Source organism: Ranitomeya variabilis, chromosome 8 (genome assembly GCF_051348905.1).
Source record: "Ranitomeya variabilis isolate aRanVar5 chromosome 8, aRanVar5.hap1, whole genome shotgun sequence".
Taxonomy (NCBI): Eukaryota; Metazoa; Chordata; class Amphibia; order Anura; family Dendrobatidae; genus Ranitomeya; species Ranitomeya variabilis.
The window spans coordinates 34,344,419-34,370,626 of NC_135239.1; the positions used below are offsets into that span (position 1 = coordinate 34,344,419).

The window sequence follows — 26,208 nt, forward strand, 5'->3', positions numbered from 1 at the left end:
AAAGGGACTGTCCACTAATTAGCTGGTTCTGGCCTTTCTTTAGGAGAGGATATCACTATCATATGGGTGTGACACTCTGCGTGCCCAGTTCTTCCCAGTGGCGCCCACTATGTGACCAGTATGTAGCAGACACAGCTGTTCATCAGTGTAGTAGTGTACTGCGCATTTGACAGGAGCTTCATGGCCGAGCAGCTGCATGCAGCCTTACATCACCAAGCACAATGCCGAGTGTCAGATGGAGTGGTGTAAAGCCTCCACCACTGGACTCTGGAGGAAACGTGTTCTGTGCAGTGATGGATCACACTTCTCTATTTGGTGGAGGGGTCTGGGTTTGATGATGCCAGGAGAACTTTACCCCGACTTCATTGTGCCCCTGTACAGTTTGGTAGAGGAGAGCTAATGCTATGGGCTGTTATCAGGGCTCGGCCTCAGCACCTTAGTTCCAGTGATGGGAAATCTTAGTCCTCCCTTAGGAGACAATTGTAGCTTCAGCTATGGGGGAACAGTTTGGGGAAGCCCCATGACTGTGCCCAGTGCAAAAGATTCATAAATTCATGGATGGAGGAAGCTTGACATGGAAGAACATGACTGCACAGAGCCCGAACCTCAGCTCCATCCAACACTATGAATGTAGATTGTGAGCCCGGCCTCCCGCCAACATCAGGGTCTGGCCTCACAGATGATCTTCTGGATGAAGCGGCTGAAATTCCCACAGACTCCACAATGTTGTAGAAACCTTCCCATAAGAGAAGCTGTTATACAGTTGGTCTGTTTGCAGCTATATTATATGGAAGCTGCCACATGATTGATGCTGCTGACACCACTGCCAGAGACCAGACTAGTCCGACTCCGCCCCTAGTCCTCAGTGTCGCCAGCCACTGCAGGTGACTGACAGCTAAAAACCGGTCAACGTTTTTCACCCATTCTAACAAAAAGATGGCATCAAAAACACATTTCACACAGTTTTTCCTGCAAACACATCAGAATTTGCAGCAGGTTTTCGTACTGCAAATCCTGCATGTGTGCACATACTCTTAGTGTTAAAGGGCATGTGCACACATTCAGGATTTGCAGATTTTTGACCTTTAAAGTAGGGCCAGCACCTGTAAGCCCCCCGTTACAGCATTCTAGAATACTATGTATATGTCCCCCAATCCACTCCCCATAAAACAGCTTTTATTAACCTCACCTACAGGGTGGTCCGGTTTGATGGGCGTCTCTGATCTTTGTCCGGTGCCTCTTATGATCGCATTTCTTTTTGCTTAGTGTGGATGATGCTTCCTACGTAGATATGAGCGAACGTGCTTCGATAAGGTGTTATCTGTGCTCCAGATAAGTCACTAGGGTTCTGAGTGTTTTCAGCGTTCTTGAATATTATGTTCGAGTCCCCGCACCTGAATGTGTTGCGTCTGTCAAAAAGCCATGAGACTTGCAGCCGTGGAGACTCACTCGAACATGTTTTTCGAGCACGCCGAAAACACTTGGTTAGCACATGAGCATGCTGATATAACACCATATCAGAGCACATGAGCTCATCACTAGTCCTGTGTCATCCACACAGTGTCCTCTGCATCACGCTCCTGCACAGACCTCTCTCTGTGCCTCTGTAGGAGCAAGATGCCGTGGACACTGAGGATGATGTAGAACGCGTCATCAGGAGGATAGCGATCGCAAGAAGAACGGAGGAGCTAGACCGAGACCAGAGGAGCCCACCGGACCGTGTTGTAGAAGAGTACAATGAAAGCCAGTTTTGTTTTATAGAGAGCAGATTGGGGACATATACAGCACTCTAGAATGCTTTAATGGGGGCTTACAGGTGTTGGCCCTGCTCTATATGTGAACAATCTGGTGACATGGTCCCTTTAAACTTTTCTTTTTTTTAATTTTAGCAGTTTTTTTCCATATCACAATATTTCTTACAAATAAAAATTAGGAAGTTGAAGTCTGAAAAAACCCGGGGCAAAGCAAATATTTCTGTTTCAGGAAATCCACATGTACATGCAACGAACAGACTCTGGATCCTATCTTTTGTATTGATGCATGTAGTGAGCGCATGAAAAAGGTAATTGTGAAAGGAGTCAGCAGGGTCTGCTGTGATATCACCTATTGTCATTGTTGTATCCGGTGTTATCAGCTGTTACCTGTCATTGTTATCCTGCCTCTGCTGGTAATGAGCCTGCTGAAAACTCTTCTCAAAAAAATCTATATATAATTGTCTAAGGGGTACTTCCATCTTTCTGTCAGCAACTTCCGTCACGGAAATCCCGCGTCGCTGATTGGTCTCGCCTGCTGCCTGTCATGGCTGCCGCGACCAATCAACGACGGGCACAGTCCGATTAGTCTCTCCCTACTCTCCTGCAGTCAGTGCCTGGCGCCCGCTCCATAATCCCCTCCGGTCACCGCTCACACAGGGTTAATGCCAGCGGTAACGGACCGCGTTATGTTGCGGGTAGCGCACTCCGTTACCGCTGCTATAAACCCTGTGTGTCCCCAACTTTTGACTATTGATGCTGCCTATGCAGCATCAATAGTAAAAAGATCTAATGTTAAAAATAATAAAAAAAAACCTGCTATTCTCACCTTCCGTCGTTCGACGATGCGCTCACGCCTGCCGCCATCTTCCGTTCCCAGAGATGCATTGCAAAATTACCCAGAAGACTTAGCGGTCTCGCGAGACCACTAAGTCATCTGGGTAATTTCGCAATGCATCCTGGGAACGGAAGATGGCGGCAGCCGCGCACGCATCGCCAGAGCTTCACTGGATCCCAGCGGGTGAGTATATAACTATTTTTTATTTTAATTATTTTATTTTTTTTAACAGGGATATGGTGCCCACACTGCCAAATACTACGTGGGCTGTGTTATATACTGCGTGGCTGCTATATACTACATGGGCAGTGTTATATACTGCATGGGCTGTGCTATATACTACGTGCCCTGTGTTATGTACTGCGTGGCCTGTGCTATATACTACGTCGCCTGTGTTATATACTGCGTGGCTGCTATATACTGCGTGGGCTGTGTTATATAGTACGTGGGCTGTGTTATATACTGTTTGGGCTGTGTTATATACTGCGTGGCCACTGTTATATACTGCGTGGCCTGTATGAACGCATCGGCTATTCAACAATATGTATGTATATAGCAGCCACATAGTATATAGTACAGGCCACGTAGTATTTGTCTGCTATATACTACATGGCTCCTATATACTACGTGGCCTGTGCTATATACTATGTGGCTGCTATACGCATACATATTCTAGAATACCCGATGCGTTAGAATCGGGCCACCATCTAGTAGGAAATATTAGTCTAACATAGCCCCAGTGGCCACTGTGAAAATTGCAGGATAATGAATTTTATTTATTTTTTAAATAAATATGATATAAACAAAAATGTAAACACCAGGTAATTTTCTGATATTTTCATTGTAAACTTAATTGGAGAAGAAGCAACAAAATGTATTATTTTTCCAATATAAGAAGAGAAAAAAACAAGTTTCACTTTCTAACAAATAACTTTATTGTCGGCAGATGGAAATATATTTATATATGTACATTTCTATGACATTTAAAAAACTGCGCACAATGTTACACATCGGTCATAAAAGCACAAGTGTTTCAAAAAACTAAGTCTGGTTCACAAAATGACAGCACACACAGGACTGTAGTCACTTTCCCATACAATTACGTATTAAGAGGGTCTCCCATCGTTACTACTTATAGGTCAGTTACGTCACTCCGAGGCAGATATTCGGGTTTATGGAATCAGATTCCAGCCATTGTATCCGGGAACATGAGGTGGCCAATAATGGTTTGAGTAGTGGTCGATGACATCTTATTCCCGGCACAGACTGGCAACGTTTTACCAAACGGCAAGTGGAATTGGTAAGATGGCGTACAGTTCGGGCAGCACCGGTTGCTCCAGGACGAATGGATTAACATGAACATTTTTGTTGCATGGGGACATCAGAGTCTGTAAAGCGCAGGTTTTTCGCACCGGTGGCTGCTGATTGCTCGTTGTCCAGACTCTCCGACATCTTTTCACAGATGATATCCACAAGCCGCTCAAAGACCTGCTTCACCTGTATGTTCTCCTTGGCGCTTGCTTCGAAAAATTCAAACCCTATTAAACGATGATAAAATATAAATGAATTACCATGTCACGTGGTCTCGCACTCCAGAGCAGCATTCATACAGCTTTCACGCTTTTTGTGTAGACTAAGGCTAGATGGCGACTTTGTCCACGTGGCTGCAACATCGTAGCATACTACAGGTGGATCGAGTTGCATTGTGACCCTTAGGGTACTGTGCTGAAAAATTGCAAAAATGTCAGAACCAATTGGGTTTTTGCAACTTGCTTGTCTCTGTACCCTAGGGGTCATGGTTCTGCAAAGTAGCACTTAAACAGAGCGATCTTTGGCCATGCAACCTGTGTTGTGGCCAGAATCAACATATAGCCCCCACCCATAATCTTACTTCTTTACGACTTTCCTTATTAAATTGCTCACAGTTTTGAAGATCTTGTAAGGTTGCCATCATCTATTGGAAAACTTGGATGAGGGCTCCTCGGCGCACCCTTGGTGTGGCCAAAGACTCACTGCACCATTCCACCATCTCAATTACAAGTCCCCCTATGGGGAGTGACATCACTCACTTTGAAGCCTTAATTGAATCCTCATCCATGAACCCACTGACACTGCGGGTGCCAAGAGCACACAGGGTCAGCCTAGGCATGACTTCTCCGCCTTCAGCAGTTGCTCGCTGCACAAGGGATCACAGAGTAGCAAGCGGCCGATGCCGACAGAAGAGGGAGATGAGAGTGTGCCCACTCTGACACTGCAGGGGGCAAACAGGAGAGAGGAAGGAGAGTACCCATGCACTTACACAGTGGGCTCTCGGCTCCCGCAGTGTCAGTGTGTGCGGGGCTCAGGATTTAATTCAGGCAGGGCGCCAAAGCAAGTGCTGTCAATACCACATTGGGATGTGTGGAGGATTGCAATGGGGAGGGCAGAATGGTGCACTGAGCTCTTGGCCTCGCCAAGGGTGCACCGAGGAGCCTTCAGTTACTTAAAGAAAAAATGATTGGCTATGTAAAATGAAATGAGAAAAATCAGTGCTACGTGTCCGATTTGTATAGGGGTCCCCTAATTTGGTTTGATTTTAATTTTGTTGGTGACCGACTACTTTTAAAATCTACCTTATAGCCAAAATTAAAATTAATACCCCAAATTTCTGAGTCCCGAAAGTAGTTTAACTTTATAAAAAAGGTAAAAATAAAATAAAACATTTAAAAAGATCAAGATTTTAATTCTAGAAATAAATAAATATATTCATTTTTTGTAATTAAACCTCATCTCGTGTTTGTACAGCTGCAGGCAAACCTCTTTCCTGCTCGTAATCAAACTGTCATTTAGGATTTAAGTCGTTAATAGGAAAATATATTCCTCCATCCAGTGACTAAGCAGATCCATGTCTACAGAGAGTCAGTGTGGCAGGCTTGCAAATGACAGGACTGTAAAATGCCAAGGTTAATGGATTAGATTATTCATTACAGTCTGTGCATGGCAAGGATTCACTTCTGCCTGTATCCAGATAAAGACTAAAGGCCCCGTCACACATAGCGATTTACCAACGATCACGACCAGCGATACGACCTGGCCGTGATCGTTGGTAAGTCGCTGGGGAGCTGTCACACAGACAGCTCTCTCCAGCGACCAACGATCAGGGGAACGACTTCGGCATCGTTGAAACTGTCTTCAACGATGCCGAAGTCCCCCTGCAGCACCCGGGTAACCAGGGTAAACATCGGGTTACTAAGTGCAGGGCCGCGCTTAGTAACCCGATGTTTACCCTGGTTACCAAAAAAAACCAAACACCATCTGATGTCCGTCAGGTCCCTTGCCGTCCGCTTCCTGCTCTGACTGAGTGCCGCCGTACAGTGAGAGCAGAGCGCAGCGGTGACGTCACCGCTGTGCTGTACTTTCACTTTGCGGCGCTCAGTCAGTGTGGGAAGCAGACGGCAAGGGACCTGATGGACATCAGATGGTGAGTATGTACTGTTTGGTTTTTTTTACATTTACGCTGGTAACCAGGGTAAACATCGGGTTACTAAGCGCGGCCCTGCGCTTAGTAACCCGATGTTTACCCTGGTTACCAGTGAAGACATCGCTGGATCGGTGTCACACACACCGATTCAGCGATGTCAGCGGGACCTCAACGACCAAAAAAAGGTCCAGGCCATTCCGACACGACCAGCGATCTCACAGCAAGGGCCTGATCGCTGGTACGTGTCACACATAGCGAGATCGCTACTGAGGTCGCTGTTGCGTCACAAAACTTGTGACTCAGCAGCGATCTCGCTAGCGATCTCGCTATGTGAGACGGGGCCTTTAGGCTGCGTTCAGACGTGGTAGTAGTGTGCTGTGTAGTAACACCACATGCTATTTACTTTGATTTTAAAATGGAGTTACTGCTTGTGTGGTGAACTTTGAAAGGCTACTGATAGATGAGCGAGTGTACTCGTTGCTCGGGTTTTCTCGAATACGCTCGGGTTGTCTCCGAGTATTTGTAACTGCTCGGAGATTTAGTTTTTGTTGAAGAAGCTGCATGCTTTACGGCTGCTAGCCAGACTGAGTACATGTGGGGGTTGCGCCTGGTTGCTAGGGAATCCCCACATGTATTCAAGCTGTCTATCAGCTGTAAATCATGCAGCTGAGGCAATAAAAACTAAATCTCCGAGCAGTTACAAATACTCAGATCACCCAAGTGTGCTCAAGAAAAAACGAGTATACTCGCTCATCACTAGCTACTGATTTTACATGGGTTATTCCGGCATAGGTGATAACCTTCTGATCGGTTCGGGTCTTACTGCCCTCACTGATCCCAAGAACGGAGCTCTGAAATGCCCTCACTGATCCCAAGAACGGGGCAAAGAAATGCCCTCACTGATCCCAAGAACGGAGCTCTGAAATGCCCTCACTGATCCCAAGAACGGAGCTCTGAAATGCCCTCACTGATCCCAAGAACGGGGCTCTGAAATTCCCTCACTGATCCTAAGAACCGGGCTCTGAATTGCTGCATTTGGCTTTCTTCTGCAAGCCCTAGAAAAAAAGAATGCTCTGTGCAGTGCATGCGTGGACACCTTTCCATTCTGACCAAACGTTTTAGAGCCTTGTTTTTTTTTTTTTGGGGGGGGGTTCTAAGCAGAAAGACCTCAATCAATCAGAAAGTTATTGCCCATCATGTGGCTAGGATATGATTTTCAATGTTGGGAATAACGCTGTTATATTATTGAGTGACAGCTGCAGTCAACGAGGTGGCACACAACTATGTCATTCGTGTACTATAGCTGTAGCTCAAGTGCTAGAAAATTAATTAGTGCTACAAAAAGTCACAGTAGAGCCCTCGAAAAAGAGAACCTTGTACCGAGGCCAATTTAGAGCATTTGCTTCTGGCAGTCAGATTTTTACTGGATATGGAAGAGAGAAGAGAGAAGAGGGCCTACGGCATCTGCAGAACATACAGACCCAATGTGGATGGTTAGTACGTCCTACAAGTCACAGCAGTTCCCATTCCCCCCATATAGGTAAAGGTAGGATGACATCATGGTTAGGAGATATTAATAAATGTGTACTAGGTCCCAGTAAAAGGGTAATGAAAAGATAAAATTGAAGGGATAGAGATCAGAGAAATGCTGCTGCTGCATTTCAGGTTGGTCAGTTGCCGGGATAACCGTCTGGTGGCCATTTAAGAATCTTCAGCGGTCCCATAGAGAATGAATGGAATATCTCAGAGCCCTTTTCTTGGGATCAGCGGTGGTCCCGGTTGCAAGACTTCCACTGGTCAGAAAGTTATTCCTTATATCCTGTAGATAGATGATCACTTTCCATGTTGGAAATAACTCTTCAACAGTAGCCAGCCTAGCAGTAGACCACACGGCCGTTATGGGACCGTGAGTCCAGGGGGGCCCCGGGGCCGGCCTGACTTTAAACTGTATCTACATTCTGAATACAGATACAGCTGAAATCAATGATGGAGGAGCGAGTCATCAGCTGACGTTTTCTCCCTCATCACTTTTCCTGCACGTCTGATGTCAGCGCGGCCGATGGGAGGACATCATTACATCGTGACGGACCACAAGCGACTAGAGAAGAGGGAGAATGGGGATTTTTTTTTTTGTGGTGGCCATTATACTACGAGGATGCCTTTTGTGGGGTCATACTATGTGGAGGACTATTTGTGGGGCCATAATACTGTGTGGAGTGCTATGGTGTGCCATCATACTATGTAGAGGACTATTTATGGGGCCATCATACTATGTGGAGTGCTATGGGTGGTCCATCACACTATATAGAGAACTGGTTGTAGGGCCATCATACTATGTATGTAGAGGATTATTTGTGGGGCTATCATACTATGTAAAGGGCTATTTTTGGGGTCATCATACTATGTAGAGGACTATTTATGGGGCCGTCATACTTTGTAGATGATTATTTGTGGAGCCATCATACTATGTAGATGATTATTTGTGGAGCCATCATACTAGAGGACTATTTGTAGACCATCATACTATGTAAAGGGCTATTTGTGGGGCCATCATACTATGTAGAGGGCTATTTGTGGGGCCATCATACTATGTAGAGGGATATTTGTGGAGCCATCATATTATGTAGAGGGCTTTTTTTGGGGCCATCATTGAGTGCTATGAGGGACCATTATACTGTGTGGAGGGTTGTGTGGGGGCCATTATACTGTCTGTAGGACTACGTGGGGGGCCATTATACAGTGTGGGAACGCTAAATGGATTCAATAGGGACAAAATTACTTTGTAAGTACTGCAAAATTGTAGTATATGCTCTTCTGTGCCCCTGAATTTATTTTTTTTGTTTTGGGGGGGGTGGCAATTAGGACTTTTGTTATGGGGCCCCATGATTTCTATGAATGCCCCTGCCATTTAATGTCTATGTCTGGATGTGTAACATGTTGTAAGGTGCCGGTATGCAGCACTGGCCTCCCCAATGTACGGTATGGGTCGGTGCTGCTGGATACAGAGTGTTACAATGCAGATTGATGACTGTGATCTTCTATAGAGCATTGGCACAATGCACACAATCAACTGGAAGGATCAGAATGAAGAGCCGGAGTTTTCAGCTGACTCAGAGCTTGTAACTTCTATACTAAGCCATCAGCTGCCATTGTCCTCAACTGCTGATCATAGCGAGCGGAAGAGGATGATGTGGGGACATGAGGCATCAACCCTGTAATAATCACTCTGAAAGGAAACCAATCACGGCAGGACTCAGTCAGGCACCACACAAGTTCATTTGTCGCCCTATTAAATGGGATGACTAGAACTTTTCCAACAGCAGTGGAACATTTGCAGCGTAGAGTTCTGCAATGGAACTTAATGGAAATAACGTTAGTTTATGGCGACTATCAACTTTGGAAAACTTGTCTCTAGGACGCCTCACTTTTTTATGGAGCAAAAGTCAGTGGGAGTGCAATATAAATTCTGGTTGTCTAGAAAAAGAAAATAGAAGAATTACAGCAAACATACAAAATCAACGGATATTTGTGGATTTAAAGGGACAGATGTAGCCTTGAAAAGCCAAGAAAAGTGCATTATGTAACACTCCGCTTTAGTTATCGGCCGTGGTCCTAAAAAGCCAAGAGGGACAGATTCATTATTGAATCTCTTTGGTGTTTTTCAATTTGCACCTTAGACTTTAAATAAGGCACAAATTAAAAGAATATATTTGATATTTCTTTCACAGGTGTGTGTTTTTTTCCCCCCAGAATTGCAATTTTGGATGGGATTTGGAGTTTCTAGATGTTATTAGCTGATTCATCGACCACTATTTGTTTTAAAATAGATCTGAAATGTTTACACAAAAATTACAATATTTTAGCAAAACATGCAACTAAGCAAGTACAAAAAAAGTTAACAAAAAATAAAGAACATTTTTTATTTTCCCCCAAAAATTTGTGAACCGTCATATTGAACAATCTGGAGCAAAAACAAGTGGACGAATACCACAAGACAAAAAAAATAAATAAAAGGGACTTAAAAAATGCAAAATGATGAATAGGGTAAAAAATGCTCAGCATCTATTGTTGTAAAGGTTGGTGTGTATGAGGGATGTAGCAGTAACATCACACCTCATTGTATGTTCTCAAACCCCTTAGCCACTTTAAGTAGAGTGTATAATTTAATGTTCTAATATATATATATTACATACACATATATAAATTAAAATTGCAAATCATATAATTATTTTCATATACAATATACATGTATGTATATATATATATATATATATATATATATATATATATATATATATATATATATATATATATATATATATATATATATATACACACACACACACACACACACACACTGTAATATATATATATATATATATATATATATATATATATATATATATATATATTTTAGAACATTAAATCATATATTACAAAATTCTAATGTATATATTCTACTAAATGTGGCTATGTACATATATATACTGGGTGATATCTAAATCTATGCCTGGAAAATTCATGATTTATAAGATCTCCTATAAAGTAACTTAAGAGTCCTATGACATTGGCCCTAATATATAGGGATCCATGTATCGGATCGTGCTTTATAAATAATGGCCATTTTATTTTATTTTTAAATCATTTTCATATTTTTCCATTTTCATTTTTAGATTTTTTTCATGTGCAAAAAAGCACCTGCAGACTGACGCCAATGCACTGCACAAGAGATATTTTCGGCAATAACAGACTGTAATGCATCTTGTTCCCAGCTGGGGGTGCTGCAGCATAGAACATACCGAGCTGATCCGCAAGGTGCCTCCCTTTTTCAGTCGCTATCACCCGCTCTTCCTCCATATCACATTTATTTCCCACCAATATGACTTGTGCGTTGTCCCAGGAGTAAGTCTTTATCTGTGTAGCCCTAATAAAACAAAGAATAAAACAAATTTAATAAACAAGGGACTATAGAAAATTCCTTTAATTTGGCATTTAAATCTGGGTTTCAGATTTGCAAAAGAATTGCAGTTTACTCGTTATTACAATTTTCAGCCGTTCTTGAGATATTAGCATTTTGTTCTTCTGTTTACAGCTCATTGCCTTGGAAACCGACCACTGCTGCTAGACAGCTGAACCTGCACACAGTGCTTGCAAGTTTTTTTTATTGAGCTTCTAAGCATCATTTTGAAGCTGGTGGTCTTGCTGGAGAGTGCAATTCCCTCCTAATCCCACATGGTGCCTACAAGTGAGACAGCAGTGGTGGTCGGTCTCCAAGACAACGAGTTTTAAACAAACAGTGGTAATATCTCAAGATCGGTTGAAAATTTTAATAAGCAGTAAATTGCAAAACAGCTTGTATCTACAAAGCCGGCTGACAGTGTCAGTCTATGGAGATGGGACATCACTCTTTAAAATAAAATGTAAACATCATCATTTATGGCTAGAAATGTTAGATGGTGGAACAAAGTCTTGAGTACATCACCAACATTTCTATCAGAAAAAGGATTCAATTACAAACTTGCAGTATATTGCTGCCCTAATTTGTTTAGTTTGTTTTTTTTTTGCATTCTTTGGTAGAAATTGCAGGAAAATATATTTAGTATTTTCTATATTTGTGCAATGTGTAAATGTGTATATGCATAGTTTAGGTTTATGAGAGTATTTGTAAGGTTAATATCAACATGCATGAGTGTGTGCAGGACGGATGGGGTGGCCCCAGACAAGTCCTGCACAGGGGCCCTGGGCCGTCAATATCCGCTCCTGCAATATGGATACATCTACAATATGCACAGGAATCGTATGTTTAACACTGATAAAAAGGTGTGATCAGAATCTTGTGGTGAGTAAAAGTACTGGGACCCCCACTGTGGATACAAAAAAAAACGGGACTCTAAAATCCTGTTCTCAGCCAGGGATTACAGGAGGCTTCTGACCTCGGGAAAATAACACCCAACAGGCTCCTGTTCCAGTGCTGTTGGTGCTGTATATGCGGACTCACCACTGATGTAAATATGCGGCTGCCACTATCACTTTTTTTGTGGTTATTGCACCGAACACAAAGCGTTGAAGGGACCAAGACAATGTAGGGAAATAAGCCATGAGGTACTTAATAATTTGATAAGCTTAGCGCTTAGAAGGAGAAAGGAAAAGGAGAAAGAAGGAGGAGAAAGGAAAAGGAGAAAGAAGGAAAAAGGAGAAAGAAGGAGAAGGATAAAGGAGAAAGAAGGAGAAAGAAGGAGAAGGGAAAAGAAGGAGAAGGGAAAAGGAGAAAGAAGGAGGTGAAAGGAAAAGGAGAAAGAAGGAAAAGGAAAAAGGAGAAAGAAGGAGAAGGATAAAGGAGAAAGAAGGAGAAGGATAAAGGAGAAAGAAGGAGAAGGATAAAGGAGAAAGAAGGAGAAGGATAAAGGAGAAAGAAGGAGAAGGATAAAGGAGAAGGAAGGAGAAGGATAAAGGAGAAAGAAGGAGAAGGATAAAGGAGAAAGAAGGAGAAGGGAAAAGAAGGAGAAGGGAAAAGAAGGAGAAGGGAAAAGAAGGAGAAGGGAAAAGAAGGAGAAGGGAAAAGAAGGAGAAGGGAAAAGAAGGAGAAGGGAAAAGAAGGAGAAGGGAAAAGAAGGAGAAGGGAAAAGAAGGAGAAGGGAAAAGAAGGAGAAGGGAAAAGAAGGAGAAGGGAAAAGAAGGAGAAGGGAAAAGAAGGAGAAGGGAAAAGAAGGAGAAGGGAAAAGGAGAAAGAAGGAGAAGGGGAAAGGAGAAAGAAAGAGAAGGGAAAAGGAGAAAGAAAGCAAAGGGAAAAGGCGACAGAAGGCAAAGGGAAAATGAGAAAGAAAAAGAAAGAAAGAGAGAGAGAGAGAGAGAGAGAGAAAGGATGGAGTGAAAAGGAGAAAGACGAAGACGACAAGAGAAAGAAGAAAATAGAAAGAAGAAGGAGAAACCAAGGAGAAAGGTTTCTCCAGCTTTTTATGTCCATCAGTCAGTGAAAAATGGACAGCACATGCACGGCATCCGAATGCAGTCAGATATCGTCACGGACCCATAGAGTAAGTTCACACAGGGCGTTTTGCTGCTTTTTTTTCAGCAGCAAAACCTGATCTTCTTGACAGGAAAGAAGCTGCGCCAAAAATGCAGGTTCAGGTGCATTTTATGGTGCGTTTTTCATTGCGTTTTTGGTGTGTTTTTTTCATGCATTTCTTTTTTCTCTTTGTGCATGCCAATAAAGTTGAGTGCACACAGAGAAAAAAAAAATCTTCCTGTAGATAGATAGAATGGATAGCTAGATAGATAGAATAGCTAGATTACCGTCGGTAACCTCTTCACTGGCATTTTCACACGGTTCAGAGGTTACCTCAGGCCAGGCTGTGAGGGAGCGCAGGCCCGGTGACATCACCCCTGGTCACTGAAGCAAGCGCCGGGAGCATCTCCTCATTCCCCAGTATTTCACAGCCGGGAGCCTCTTTCACACTTCCGTCGTTTGGCCAATGCCGCAATGCGTCGTTTTGGAGAAAAAACGCATCCTGCAAAGTTGCCCACAGGATGCATTTTTTCTCCATAGACTTGCATTAGCGATGCATTGCGACGTATGGGCACACGTCGCATCCGTCGTGCAACGGATGCGTCGTGATTTTGCGGCCCGTTGTGACGAAAAAAATGTAACGTTTTTTCGTCCGTCGGAACCGACATTTCCGACTGCGCATGCGTGGCCGGAACTCCACACCCTCCTCCCCAGAACTCATAATGGGCAACGGATGCGTCTAAAAACTGCATCTGCTGCCTATATTGTGCACTACGTCCATCGGTATGTCGGGCCGACGGAAATGTGAAAGAGGCCTTAGCAGCGCTCTCGGTTGTAAACTTTATCTCCCCCAGATATGGATTACTGCGTGGGACACTTGTTATATTGGACTACAACGCAACAGGGAGTATTTGTGTTGGTTTATTATTTTTATTTCAGGAGACTGAGAGCTTCGCTTGGAACGGCAGACTAATAAAGATGGCAAAACTGTGTATATTGTTTTATTTCATTAAAAAACTTTTTTTCTTACTGTGTGTGTGTTTATTTAACCCTTTTACTACTATAGGATTAGTAATGGATAGGTGTCTTATTGACACCTCTCCATTACTAAGTGGGCTTAATGTCACCTTACTATAGCAAGGTGACATTAACCCCTCATTACCCCGTTTACCACTGCAGCAAGGCAAGTGGGAAGAGGGGCAAAGCGTGAGAATTAGCGCATCTAATAGATGCACCTTTTCTGGGCAGCTGCGGGCTGCTATTTTTAGGCTGGGGGGCCTATATCAATTCCCCCTAACCAGCCTGAGAATACCAGCCCCAGCTATGAGCTTTAGCAAGACTGGTAGTCAAAAATAGGGGGAGCCACACTGTTTTTTAAAATTATTTAATTTTTTTTTTTTTAAAGTGCGAGGACCCCTCTATTCTTGATAACTAGCCTTGCTGAAGCTGACAGCTGGGGGTGGCAGCCCCCAGCTGTGAGTTTTGTCTGGCTGGTTATCAAAAATAAGGGGGAACCCATGCCGGGTTTTTAAAAAAAAAATAAATTTCTTTTTAGAACAGGAGCGGCAGATGAAAACTCCCATCCGCCGCTCCTGCTCTCACTGTAATTAGCGGCTGTAGGTGTCGGATGATGGGAGCAGTAGTCCCATCAGCTGACACCAGTGACCAAAGGTAAACTTTACACCTCCGATCACAGCTGTGCGCTCACGCTGTCTTCTAACAGCGGGGAGCCGCGTCTCTCTGACCGGCTGGGAGGATTTCCCCGCTGATCAGAAGCGGTGTTTGCGACGCTGTCATGCATATGACAGCATGTCAAACACTGTAATGTCGGGCCCCCATTCAAGTGAATGGGGTTCTGGTCGGCTCTGCTGGATGACAGGCTGCATGGACACACCATGCAGCCTGCCATCTAGAGGTAGCAGAGCCAAGTGTGACGTCACATCCGGCTGTCCTTGACTTTTCTGCAGCAAATGCGCTGCAAGAAAAGTCATCCTGTGTATTTGCAGCGTTTTTTCACCATCAATTCAAGTCAATGGGTGGAAAACGCTGAAAAAAAGCTGGAAAAACGCTGAAAGAAGTGACATGCCTTATGTCCAAAAAACGCAGCAAAGCACAAAAATCCAATGTGTGTGCATGAGATTTCTAAAATCTCATAGGCTTTGCTGGTACTGTAAAAAGCAGCTGAAAATTAGCTTAAAAAAGCAGCAAAAAAACGCAGCAGAAATGCCCTGTGTGAACTTACCCATAGACTTGCATTGATGATTTTGATCCGACACGCAGATCAATATCAGACATTTCCCCGTGATTTTACGTGGAACGTTCGGTCTGAGGAAAAACATTTGACATGTGAATGACCCCCATGAACTGTCATAGGTACGAGTGCTATCCATGAAAAAAAAACCCGGACAGCACTCAGACGAGGAAAACTAATGTGTGAATGAGGCTTTATAGGCAACTAGCAGAATAGAGGGAGCTACCAGGAGGACGCACCAGTCCTGCACGGCATTGTACGACTCCTCATTGGCGATGTCATACATCAGTATGAACCCCATTGCCCCTCTGTAATATGCGGTGGTGATGGTCCGGTATCTTTCCTGCCCAGCTGTGTCCTGAAAAAAAGCAAAAATGTATATATTAGTCATATCCCACGTTAAACATTTCCTAAATTCCACAGTAGGGATATAACAGGATTGAAAGAATTTGCAGGAGGTGAAGTGTGAAACTTCACATTCCGGAAACAGATTTGTAGGTTTACATATTCCAATAGGTTTGCGCAAGATAAAAATTGTGAAATGTTTCAAAGAGGTTATCCCCTTTGGGAACAATGTTTTTTTTTACCTAAGTGCATGTATTTGGGTATTAAAATAATTTTTCCTTTTGGGGTTCATGAGAAGAGCTCAGGAAGTGACAGTTCAAGTTCTCCTGTCAGAATGGGCTCACTGATGGATTTTCAGTTAACTCATTCTGCAGACTGCAATGGGCAGGGCAACACAGAGGATATAGAAGGCAAACGGTACAAAATATTTATTGAAAAAACTAATTGCAAAAATTCGTTTTAACCCTATGCATTTAAGGGGGGGAAAAAAATACTCAAAAAGTGGACAACTTTAAACCAGATGAACTGAACAGGCAGACCTGCAGTGTAAAGTATGGAGGGCAGATCTAGAAAAGGTGGATTTAAGAATACATTGTAAGGACTTTTTCACATGTCCATGTCTCCAGTACATGTGGTGACTGTTTTCACACTTATTGGAGACACTTGCACACCTAGACCCATTCAAGTGGGTGTATCGGTGATCAGGGGAGAATGATGAGTGTAAAGTTCAACTGATAACAGCGAGAGCAGGCGGCGGCTGATGGGACTACTACTCTCATCAGACTACACCTGCTGCCGCTAATACCAGTGAGAGCAGGCGGCGGCTGATGGGACTACTACTCTCATCAGACTACACCTGCTGCCGCTAATACCAGTGAGAGCAGGCGGTGGCTGATGGGACTACTACTCTCATCAGACTACACCTGCTGCCGCTAATGCCAGTGAGAGCAGGCGGCGGCTGATGGGACTACTACTCTCATCAGACTACACCTGCTGCCGCTAATACCAGTGAGAGCAGGTGCCGGCTGATGGGAGAATACATAAATAAACTACCGTGTGGGCTCCCCTCTATTTTCTATAACCAGCCAGGCAAAACTCACAGCTGGGGGCTGCAACCCTCAGCTATCAGCTTCAGAAAGGTTGGTTATCAAGAATAGAGGAGTACCCATGCTGTTTTTTTTTTTTTATTTAAATAATTTAAAAAAGGTGTGCCCCTCCTCACACAAACACACACACATTTTTGACAACCAGCCTTGCTAAAGCAGACCGCTGGGGGCTGGTATTCTCAGACTGGTAAGGGTCCATGGATATTGACCCCCCCCCCAGCCTAAAAATAGCAGCTCGCAGCCACCCAGAAGAGGTGCATCTATTAGATGCGCTAATTCTGGCACTTTGCACAGTTTTTTTAGTACCGGAAATATCAAGATGTGTGAAACCGGCCTAAATCATGGCTTCCAATGATAAATCCTGATTTTGCAGAGCTAAAAAGCAGCCTAAAAACAAATTGATAAGAACTACTTAAAAAATATACTAAGTTCTGAAGCCCATCCATGTCCGAAGTTTTGGGAGGTTCCTACAGTCAAATAATTTGTTTTGTATGGCAAGGTTAGCAGATTGTTATTCATGTAGGTCTAGAATATATTCTGTAAAGTGTCATCAAAACTAACACTTCAATATCAAAATCTTTAAAAGCCTAAATTCCCATGTAGCATTTCCACTACGGACCCCACAACACCTCTTACAGCAGCACATTTGCATTGAAAAAGGTGAAGTTTGCACCTACAAGTGCAGCATAAATTAACCTGCTGAGGATCTTAAACCCACAGCTTCAGTCAATTTACCCTGCAGATATATTTTGTAGCATGTGGACGCGGTTTTATTAAAATGTCATACATTATTCTTAGGACTGTAAAAGGATGTTGATTTTTTTTTTTTGCATCGTGGGAAGTAGCCTACTGCTTAGACCTCAGTTTGTCTGGTACAAAATTCCTCTGCGAAGACAAGAGTTTATTGATATAATTCTAGGTCCATACAGCCACCACTAGGGGGAGCTGCGGAGAGAAATGCATACAGTTCTTCTTGAGATCAGTACGTATGGATCCTCTCATGTCCAGCTGTCATGTTTGTAACATCTCCAGTAAAAAAAACGAAAAAAAAAAACCTGGATCTGATACAAATAAAACAAAACCGGATGCAAGATAAACATCAAACTTTTCCAATGTTGAATGTTTAAAGAATTATCTAAAACCTAATACCGTACTTTGTTAAAAAAAGGAAGAAAAACTGAAACCAAATTTATTTTTACTAGAGGGTTCTGTAAACACCCAGACATGCCCCGTGCTTTAAAAAAAAAAAAAAAAGTGGATTAACATCCACAGATATAATTTTTTTTCTTCTTGGTCTATGGGAAATTCTAGGCATGACCCTAAACAATCAATGTAGGACCCCCAGCAATTACTGTTGGAGTCCCAGAGAACTTAATTTTTATGATAATTTAAAAAAATAAATAAATAAATAAACATGATATGATAGAACGTAACTTTCCAAAAATACCAAAAGGCTAAAAGGGACCACAGTTCCCCTTTTATCGTTGCATTTAGAAATTTATAGGAATCAAATTATCTGAAAAACTCCAAAACCATAAAATTATAATAAAATCCTCATTTAGTTTTAGTGTCTCCATAGAAGAACCTAAAAGCAGCAGATTCCCCGATGCCCATCTGCCCTTTCAGAAGTTGTAAAGGTCCCTCTGAATTGCGGCAGAGGTCAAACGGAGCTTTGATGAAAAGTCGTTTTGCTAATCATCCGATACATTTGCGAAGAGTTGAAGCAGAATGATTCATACATATCCAGTGATTAAATGCAGCAATTAGCAGCCACAGAAAAGACTCTTTTCAAAACTTTTCCATAGCATCTTAATGATGCCAAGATGACGGCAGAAGTGAAAAAAGGAGCCAAAAATATTGGGTCCATCAAGAGCTGTATTGAAACGGAGATGTCAAGAAATATAATAATAGCACAAAAAAAAGATAAAGTAATAGAATATAAAGAAGAGGAAAAAGGTGAATATTCTAGAGATTGGTCGAGTTGGCACTACATAGTGGACCGGGTAATGTTGGCATGTCCCCATCAGAGGGGACCAAGGGTCATGTCATCCACCGCAATCGATATGGATATACGTTAATTCAGAAAGTACACTGCTCAAAAAATAAAGGGAACACTAAAATACCACATCCTACATATCTCTGAATTAAATATTCCAGTTGCAAATTTTTATTCATTACATAGTGGAATGTGTTCAGAACAATAAAACATAACATTTATCAATCTAAATCAAAATGAATATCCCATGGAGGTCTGGATTTGGAATGATGCTCAAAATCAAAGTGAAAAATCAAATTACAGGCTGATTCAACTTCAGTGGAAATGCCTCATGACAAGGAAAAGATGCTCAGTATTGTGTGTGGCCTCCACGTGCCTGTATGACCACCTTACAACGCCTGGGCATGCTCCTGATGAGGCGGCGGATGGTCTCCTGAGGGATCTCCTCCCAGACCTGGACTAAAGCATCCGCCAACTCTTGGACAGTCTGTGGTGCAATGTGACGTTGGTGGATGGAGCGAGAAATGATGTCCCTGATGTGCTCAATTGGATTCAGGTCTGGGGAAGGGGTGGGCCAGTCCATAGCTTCAGTGCCTTCATCTTGCAGGAACTGCTGACACACTCCAGCCACATGAGGTCTGGCATTGTCCTACATTAGGAGGAACCCAGGGCCAACCGCACCAGCATATGGTCTCACAAGGGGTCTGAGGATCTCATCTCGGTACCTAATGGCAGTCAGGCTACCTCTGGCGAGCACATGGAGGGCTGTGCGGCCCTCCAAAGAAATGCCACCCTACACCATTACTGACCCGCTGCCAAACCGGTCATGCTGAAGGATGTTGCAGGCAACAGATCGCTCTCCACGGCGTCTCCAGACTCTGTCACGTGTTGTGAAATTGGATTTTGGGCTCCCCCGGTGGCCACTGGTGGAATTGAACTTGTGTGCATCATCCCCTCTGTTCACCTGTTCCCATCAGGATGTGGGAGTCACTATTTAGCCTTGCTCCTCTGTCACTTCCATGCCGGTCAACATTGTAATCAGAAGCCTTTCTGTGCATGTTCCTGCTACCAGACAACTTCCAGCTAAGTCGGACTTTTGTCCTTGTTTGTTTTTTGCATTTTGTTCCAGTTCACAGCTGCAGTTTCGTTTCTGTGTCTGGAAAGCTCTTGTGATCTGAAATTGCCACTCTGATGTTATGAGTTAATACTAGAGTCTTAAAGTAATTTCAGGATGGTGTATTGATAGGGTTTTCAGCTGACCATGAAAGTACCCTTTCTGTCTTCCTGCTATCTAGTAAGCGGACCTCGATTTTGCTAAACCTATTTTCATACTACGTTTGTCATTTTCATCTTAAATCACCGCCAATATATGTGGGGGCCTCTGTCTGCCTTTCGGGGAAATTTCTCTAGAGGTGAGCCAGGACTATATTTTCCTCTGCCAGGATTAGTTAGTCCTCCGGCCGGCGCTGGGCGTCTAGGGATAAACGCAGGCTACGCTACCCGGCTACTGTTAGTTGTGCGGCAGGTTTAGTTCATGGTCAGTTTAAGTTTCCATCCTTCCAAGAGCTAGTTCCTATGTATGCTGGGCTATGTTCTCTTGCCATTGAGAACCATAACAGTTTGACCGGCCGCAAAGGGTTAAATTAATCGGCAGAGAAAGGAGAGAAAAAAGAAGTCTGCTGAAAATTTTTTTTTTTTTTTTTTTTTTTCCTTCAGTTCTGAGTGTGCTTTCAATTGAATCACTTGCAAGTCTGCCTATATTGCAGCCTTCCTCTCTCTCTCTCCTTCTAATCCTGGAATGGCTCTGTGTTCACCTGTTTAAAATGGATATTCAGAGTTTAGCTGCAGGTTTGAATAATCTCACCACGAAAGTTCAAAATTTACAAGATTTTGTTGTTCATGTTCCTATATCTGAACCTAGAATTCCTTTGCCTGAATTTTTCTCGGGGAATAGATCTTGCTTTCAAAATTTCAAAAATAATTGCAAGTTGTTTTTGTCCCTGAAATCTCGCTCTGCTGGAGATCCTGCTCAGCAGGTCAGGATTGTGATTTCCTTGTTCCGGGGCGACCCTCAAGATTGGGCTTTTGCATTGGCTCCAGGGGATCCTGCGTTGCTCAATGTGGATGCGTTTTTTTCTGGCCTTGGGGTTGCTTTATGAGGAACCTCATTTAGAGCTTCAGGCGGAAAAAGCCTTGATGTCCCTATCTCAGGGGCAAGATGAAGTTGAAATATACTGCCAAAAATTCCGTAAATGGTCTGTGCTTACTCAGTGGAATGAGTGCGCCCTGGCGGCGAATTTCAGAGAGGGTCTCTCTGATGCCGTTAAGGATGTTATGGTGGGGTTCCCTGTGCCTGCGGGTCTGAATGAGTCCATGACAATGGCTATCCAGATCGATAGACGTCTGCGGGAGCGCAAACCTGTGCACCATTTGGCGGTGTCTACTGAGAAGACGCCAGAGAATATGCAATGTGATAGAATTCTGTCCAGAAGCGAACGGCAGAATTTTAGACGAAAAAATGGGTTGTGCTTTTATTGTGGTGATTCAACTCATGTTATATCAGCATGCTCTAAGCGTACTAAGAAGCTTGATAAGTCAGTTTCAATTGGCACTTTTCAGTCTAAGTTTATTCTATCTGTGACCCTGATTTGTTCTTTATCATCTATTACCGCGGATGCCTATGTCGACTCTGGCGCCGCTTTGAGTCTTATGGATTGGTCCTTTGCCAAACGCTGTGGGTATGATTTAGAGCCTCTTGAAACTCCTATACCTCTGAAGGGGATTGACTCCACCCCATTGGCTAGTAATAAACCACAATACTGGACACAAGTAACTATGCGAATTAATCCGGATCATCAGGAGATTATTCGCTTTCTTGTGCTGTATAATCTACATGATGTGTTGGTGCTAGGATTGCCTTGGCTGCAATCTCACAACCCAGTCCTCGACTGGAACGCTATGTCTGTGTTAAGCTGGGGATGTAAGGGGATGCATGGGGACGTACCTTTGGTTTCCATTTCGTCATCTATTCCCTCTGAGATTCCTGAATTCTTGTCTGACTATCGTGACGTTTTTGAAGAACCTAAGCTTGGTTCATTACCTTCGCACCGGGAGTGCGATTGTGCCATAGATTTGATTCCGGGTAGTAAATACCCTAAGGGTCGTTTATTTAATCTGTCTGTGCCTGAACATGCTGCTATGCGAGAATATATAAAGGAGTCCTTGGAAAAGGGACATATTCGTCCTTCGTCATCTCCCTTAGGAGCCGTTTTTTTCTTTGTGTCTAAGAAAGATGGCTCTTTGAGGCCGTGTATTGATTATCGGCTTTTGAATAAAATCACGGTTAAATATCAATATCCGTTGCCACTGCTGACTGATTTGTTTGCTCGCATAAAGGGGGCCAAGTGGTTCTCTAAGATAGATCTCCGTGGGGCGTATAATTTGGTGCGAATTAAGCAGGGGGATGAGTGGAAAACCGCATTTAATACGCCCGAGGGCCACTTTGAGTATTTGGTGATGCCTTTTGGCCTTTCAAATGCCCCTTCAGTCTTTCAGTCCTTTATGCATGACATTTTCCGTGATTATTTGGATAAATTTATGATCGTGTATCTGGATGATATTCTGATTTTTTCGGATGACTGGGACTCTCATGTCCAGCAGGTCAGGAGGGTTTTTCAGGTTTTGCGGTCTAATTCCTTGTGTGTGAAGGGTTCTAAGTGCGTTTTTGGGGTTCAAAAGATTTCCTTCTTGGGATACATTTTTTCCCCCTCTTCCATCGAGATGGATCCTGTCAAGGTTCGGGCTATTTGTGATTGGACGCAACCCTCTTCTCTTAAGAGTCTTCAGAAATTTTTGGGCTTTGCTAACTTTTATCGTCGATTTATTGCTGGTTTTTCTGATGTTGTTAAACCATTGACTGATTTGACTAAGAAGGGTGCTGATGTTGCTGATTGGTCCCCTGCTGCTGTGGAGGCCTTTCGGGAGCTTAAGCGCCGCTTTTCTTCCGCCCCTGTGTTGCGTCAGCCTGATGTTGCTCTTCCTTTTCAGGTTGAGGTCGACGCTTCTGAAATCGGAGCTGGGGCGGTTTTGTCGCAAAGAAGTTCCGACTGCTCCGTGATGAAACCTTGTGCTTTTTTTTCTCGTAAATTTTCGCCCGCCGAGCGGAATTATGATATTGGGAATCGGGAGCTTTTGGCCATGAAGTGGGCTTTTGAGGAGTGGCGTCATTGGCTTGAGGGGGCTAGACATCAGGTGGTGGTATTGACCGACCACAAAAATTTAATTTATCTTGAGTCCGCCAGACGCCTGAATCCTAGACAGGCGCGCTGGTCGTTGTTTTTCTCTCGGTTTAATTTTGTGGTGTCATACCTACCGGGTTCTAAGAATGTTAAGGCTGATGCCCTTTCTAGGAGTTTTGAGCCTGACTCCCCTGGTAATTCTGAACCTACAGGTATCCTTAAGGATGGAGTGATATTGTCTGCCGTTTCTCCAGACCTGCGGCGGGCCTTGCAGGATTTTCAGGCGGATAGACCTGATCGTTGCCCACCTGGTAGACTGTTTGTTCCTGATGATTGGACCAGTAGAGTCATCTCTGAGGTTCATTCTTCTGCGTTGGCAGGTCATCCTGGCATTTTTGGTACCAGGGATTTGGTGGCAAGGTCCTTCTGGTGGCCTTCCCTGTCACGAGATGTGCGAGGCTTTGTGCAGTCTTGTGACGTTTGTGCTCGGGCCAAGCCTTGTTGTTCTCGGGCTAGTGGATTATTGTTGCCCTTGCCTATTCCTAAGAGGCCTTGGACGCACATCTCGATGGATTTTATTTCGGATCTTCCTGTTTCTCAGAAGATGTCTGTCATCTGGGTGGTGTGTGACCGTTTCTCTAAGATGGTCCATTTGGTTCCCCTGCCTAAGTTGCCTTCTTCTTCCGAGTTGGTTCCTCTGTTTTTTCAAAATGTGGTTCGTTTGCATGGTATTCCGGAGAATATCGTTTCTGACAGAGGAACCCAATTCGTGTCTAGATTTTGGCGGGCATTCTGTGCTAGGATGGGCATAGATTTGTCTTTCTCGTCTGCTTTCCATCCTCAGACTAATGGCCAGACCGAGCGGACGAATCAGACTTTGGAGACATATTTGAGGTGTTTTGTGTCTGCAGATCAGGATGATTGGGTTGCTTTTTTGCCTTTAGCGGAGTTTGCCCTCAATAATCGGGCCAGCTCTGCCACCTTGGTGTCTCCTTTTTTCTGTAATTCGGGGTTTCATCCTCGATTTTCCTCCGGTCAGGTGGAATCTTCGGATTGTCCTGGAGTGGATGCTGTGGTGGAGAGGTTGCATCAGATTTGGGGGCAGGTGGTGGTCAATTTGAAGTTGTCCCAGGAGAAGACTCAGCTTTTTGCCAACCGCCGGCGTCGGGTTGGTCCTCGGCTTTGTGTCCGGGACTTGGTGTGGTTGTCTTCTCGTTTTGTCCCTATGAGGGTTTCTTCTCCTAAGTTTAAGCCTCGGTTCATCGGCCCGTACAAGATATTGGAGATTCTTAACCCTGTGTCCTTCCGTTTGGACCTCCCTGCATCTTTTTCTATTCATAATGTTTTTCATCGGTCATTGTTGCGCAGGTATGAGGTACCGGTTGTGCCTTCCGTTGAGCCTCCTGCTCCGGTGTTGGTTGAGGGCGAGTTGGAGTACGTTGTGGAAAAAATCTTGGACTCCCGTGTTTCCAGACGGAAACTCCAGTATCTGGTCAAATGGAAGGGATACGGTCAGGAGGATAATTCTTGGGTGACTGCCTCTGATGTTCATGCCTCCGATCTGGTCCGTGCCTTTCATAGGGCTCATCCTGATCGCCCTGGTGGTTCTGGTGAGGGTTCGGTGCCCCCTCCTTGAGGGGGGGGTACTGTTGTGAAATTGGATTTTGGGCTCCCCCGGTGGCCACTGGTGGAATTGAACTTGTGTGCATCATCCCCTCTGTTCACCTGTTCCCATCAGGATGTGGGAGTCGCTATTTAACCTTGCTCCTCTGTCACTTCCATGCCGGTCAACATTGTAATCAGAAGCCTTTCTGTGCATGTTCCTGCTACCAGACAACTTCCAGCTAAGTCGGACTTTTGTCCTTGTTTGTTTTTTGCATTTTGTTCCAGTTCACAGCTGCAGTTTCGTTTCTGTGTCTGGAAAGCTCTTGTGATCTGAAATTGCCACTCTGATGTTATGAGTTAATACTAGAGTCTTAAAGTAATTTCAGGATGGTGTATTGATAGGGTTTTCAGCTGACCATGAAAGTGCCCTTTCTGTCTTCATGCTATCTAGTAAGCGGACCTCGATTTTGCTAAACCTATTTTCATACTACGTTTGTCATTTTCATCTTAAATCACCGCCAATATATGTGGGGGCCTCTGTCTGCCTTTCGGGGAAATTTCTCTAGAGGTGAGCCAGGACTATATTTTCCTCTGCCAGGATTAGTTAGTCCTCCGGCCGGCACTGGGCGTCTAGGGATAAAACGCAGGCTACGCTACCCGGCTACTGTTAGTTGTGCGGCAGGTTTAGTTCATGGTCAGTTTAAGTTTCCATCCTTCCAAGAGCTAGTTCCTATGTATGCTGGGCTATGTTCTCTTGCCATTGAGAACCATAACAGTCACGCCTGTCACATGTGCTAAGTGTGAACCTGCTTTCATCTGTGAAGAGCACAGGGCAGCAGTGGCGAATTTGCCAATCCTGGTGTTCTGTGACAAATGCCAAGCGTCCTGCACGGTGTTGGGCTGTGAGCTCAACCCCCATCTGTGGACGTCGGGCCCTCGGAACATCCTCATGAAGTTTTGTGCAGACACATGCACATTTGTGGCCTGCTGGAGGTCATTTTGCAGGGCTCTGGCAGTGCTCCTCCTGTTCCTCCTTGCACAAAGGCGGAGGTAGCGGTCTTGCTGCTGGGTTGTTGCCCTCCTACGGCCCCCTCCACGTCTCCTGGTGTACTGGCCTGTCTCCTGGTAGCACCTCCAGTCTCTGGACACTACGCTGACAGACACAGCAAACCTTCTTGCCACAGCTCGCATTGATGTGCCATCCTGGATGAGCTGCACTACCTGAGCCACTTGTGGGGTTGTAGAGTCCGTCTCATGCTACCACGAGTGTGAAAGCACAACCAACATTCAAAAGTGACCAAAACATCAGCCAGAAAGCATTGGTACTGAGATGTGGTCTGTGGTCCCCACCTGCAGAATCACTCCTTTATTGAGGGAGTCTTGATAACTGCCAATAATTTCCATCTGTTGTCTATTCCATTTGCACAACAGCATGTGAAATTGATTGTCAGTCAGTGTTGCTTCCTAAGTGGTCAGTTTGATTTCACAGAAGTTTGATTTACTTGGAGTTATATTCTGTTTAATTGGTCCCTTTATTTTTTTGATCAGTGTATATTACAAATGCAGAGTTTGCATTAACAGAGGGAATGAATACTTCTGCATAAGACTATAT

The 26,208-nt window shown here is 44.0% G+C and overlaps 1 protein-coding gene across 1 annotated transcript in view; it reads right to left on the reverse strand.

The window, feature by feature from the left end:
- Positions 1-3,500: 3,500 nt before the first annotated feature.
- Positions 3,501-26,208, reverse strand: part of RAB3B (RAB3B, member RAS oncogene family) — a 73,171-nt gene continuing 50,463 nt past the window's right edge. Inside the window, exons 3-5 of the mRNA XM_077278143.1 lie at positions 15,546-15,664; positions 10,849-10,973; positions 3,501-4,127 (exon numbers count right to left, since the gene is read on the reverse strand). Of these exons, the coding sequence (XP_077134258.1) occupies positions 3,940-4,127; positions 10,849-10,973; positions 15,546-15,664 (432 nt within the window). The 3' untranslated portion in view covers positions 3,501-3,939. The remainder of the gene's footprint in view (positions 4,128-10,848; positions 10,974-15,545; positions 15,665-26,208) is intronic.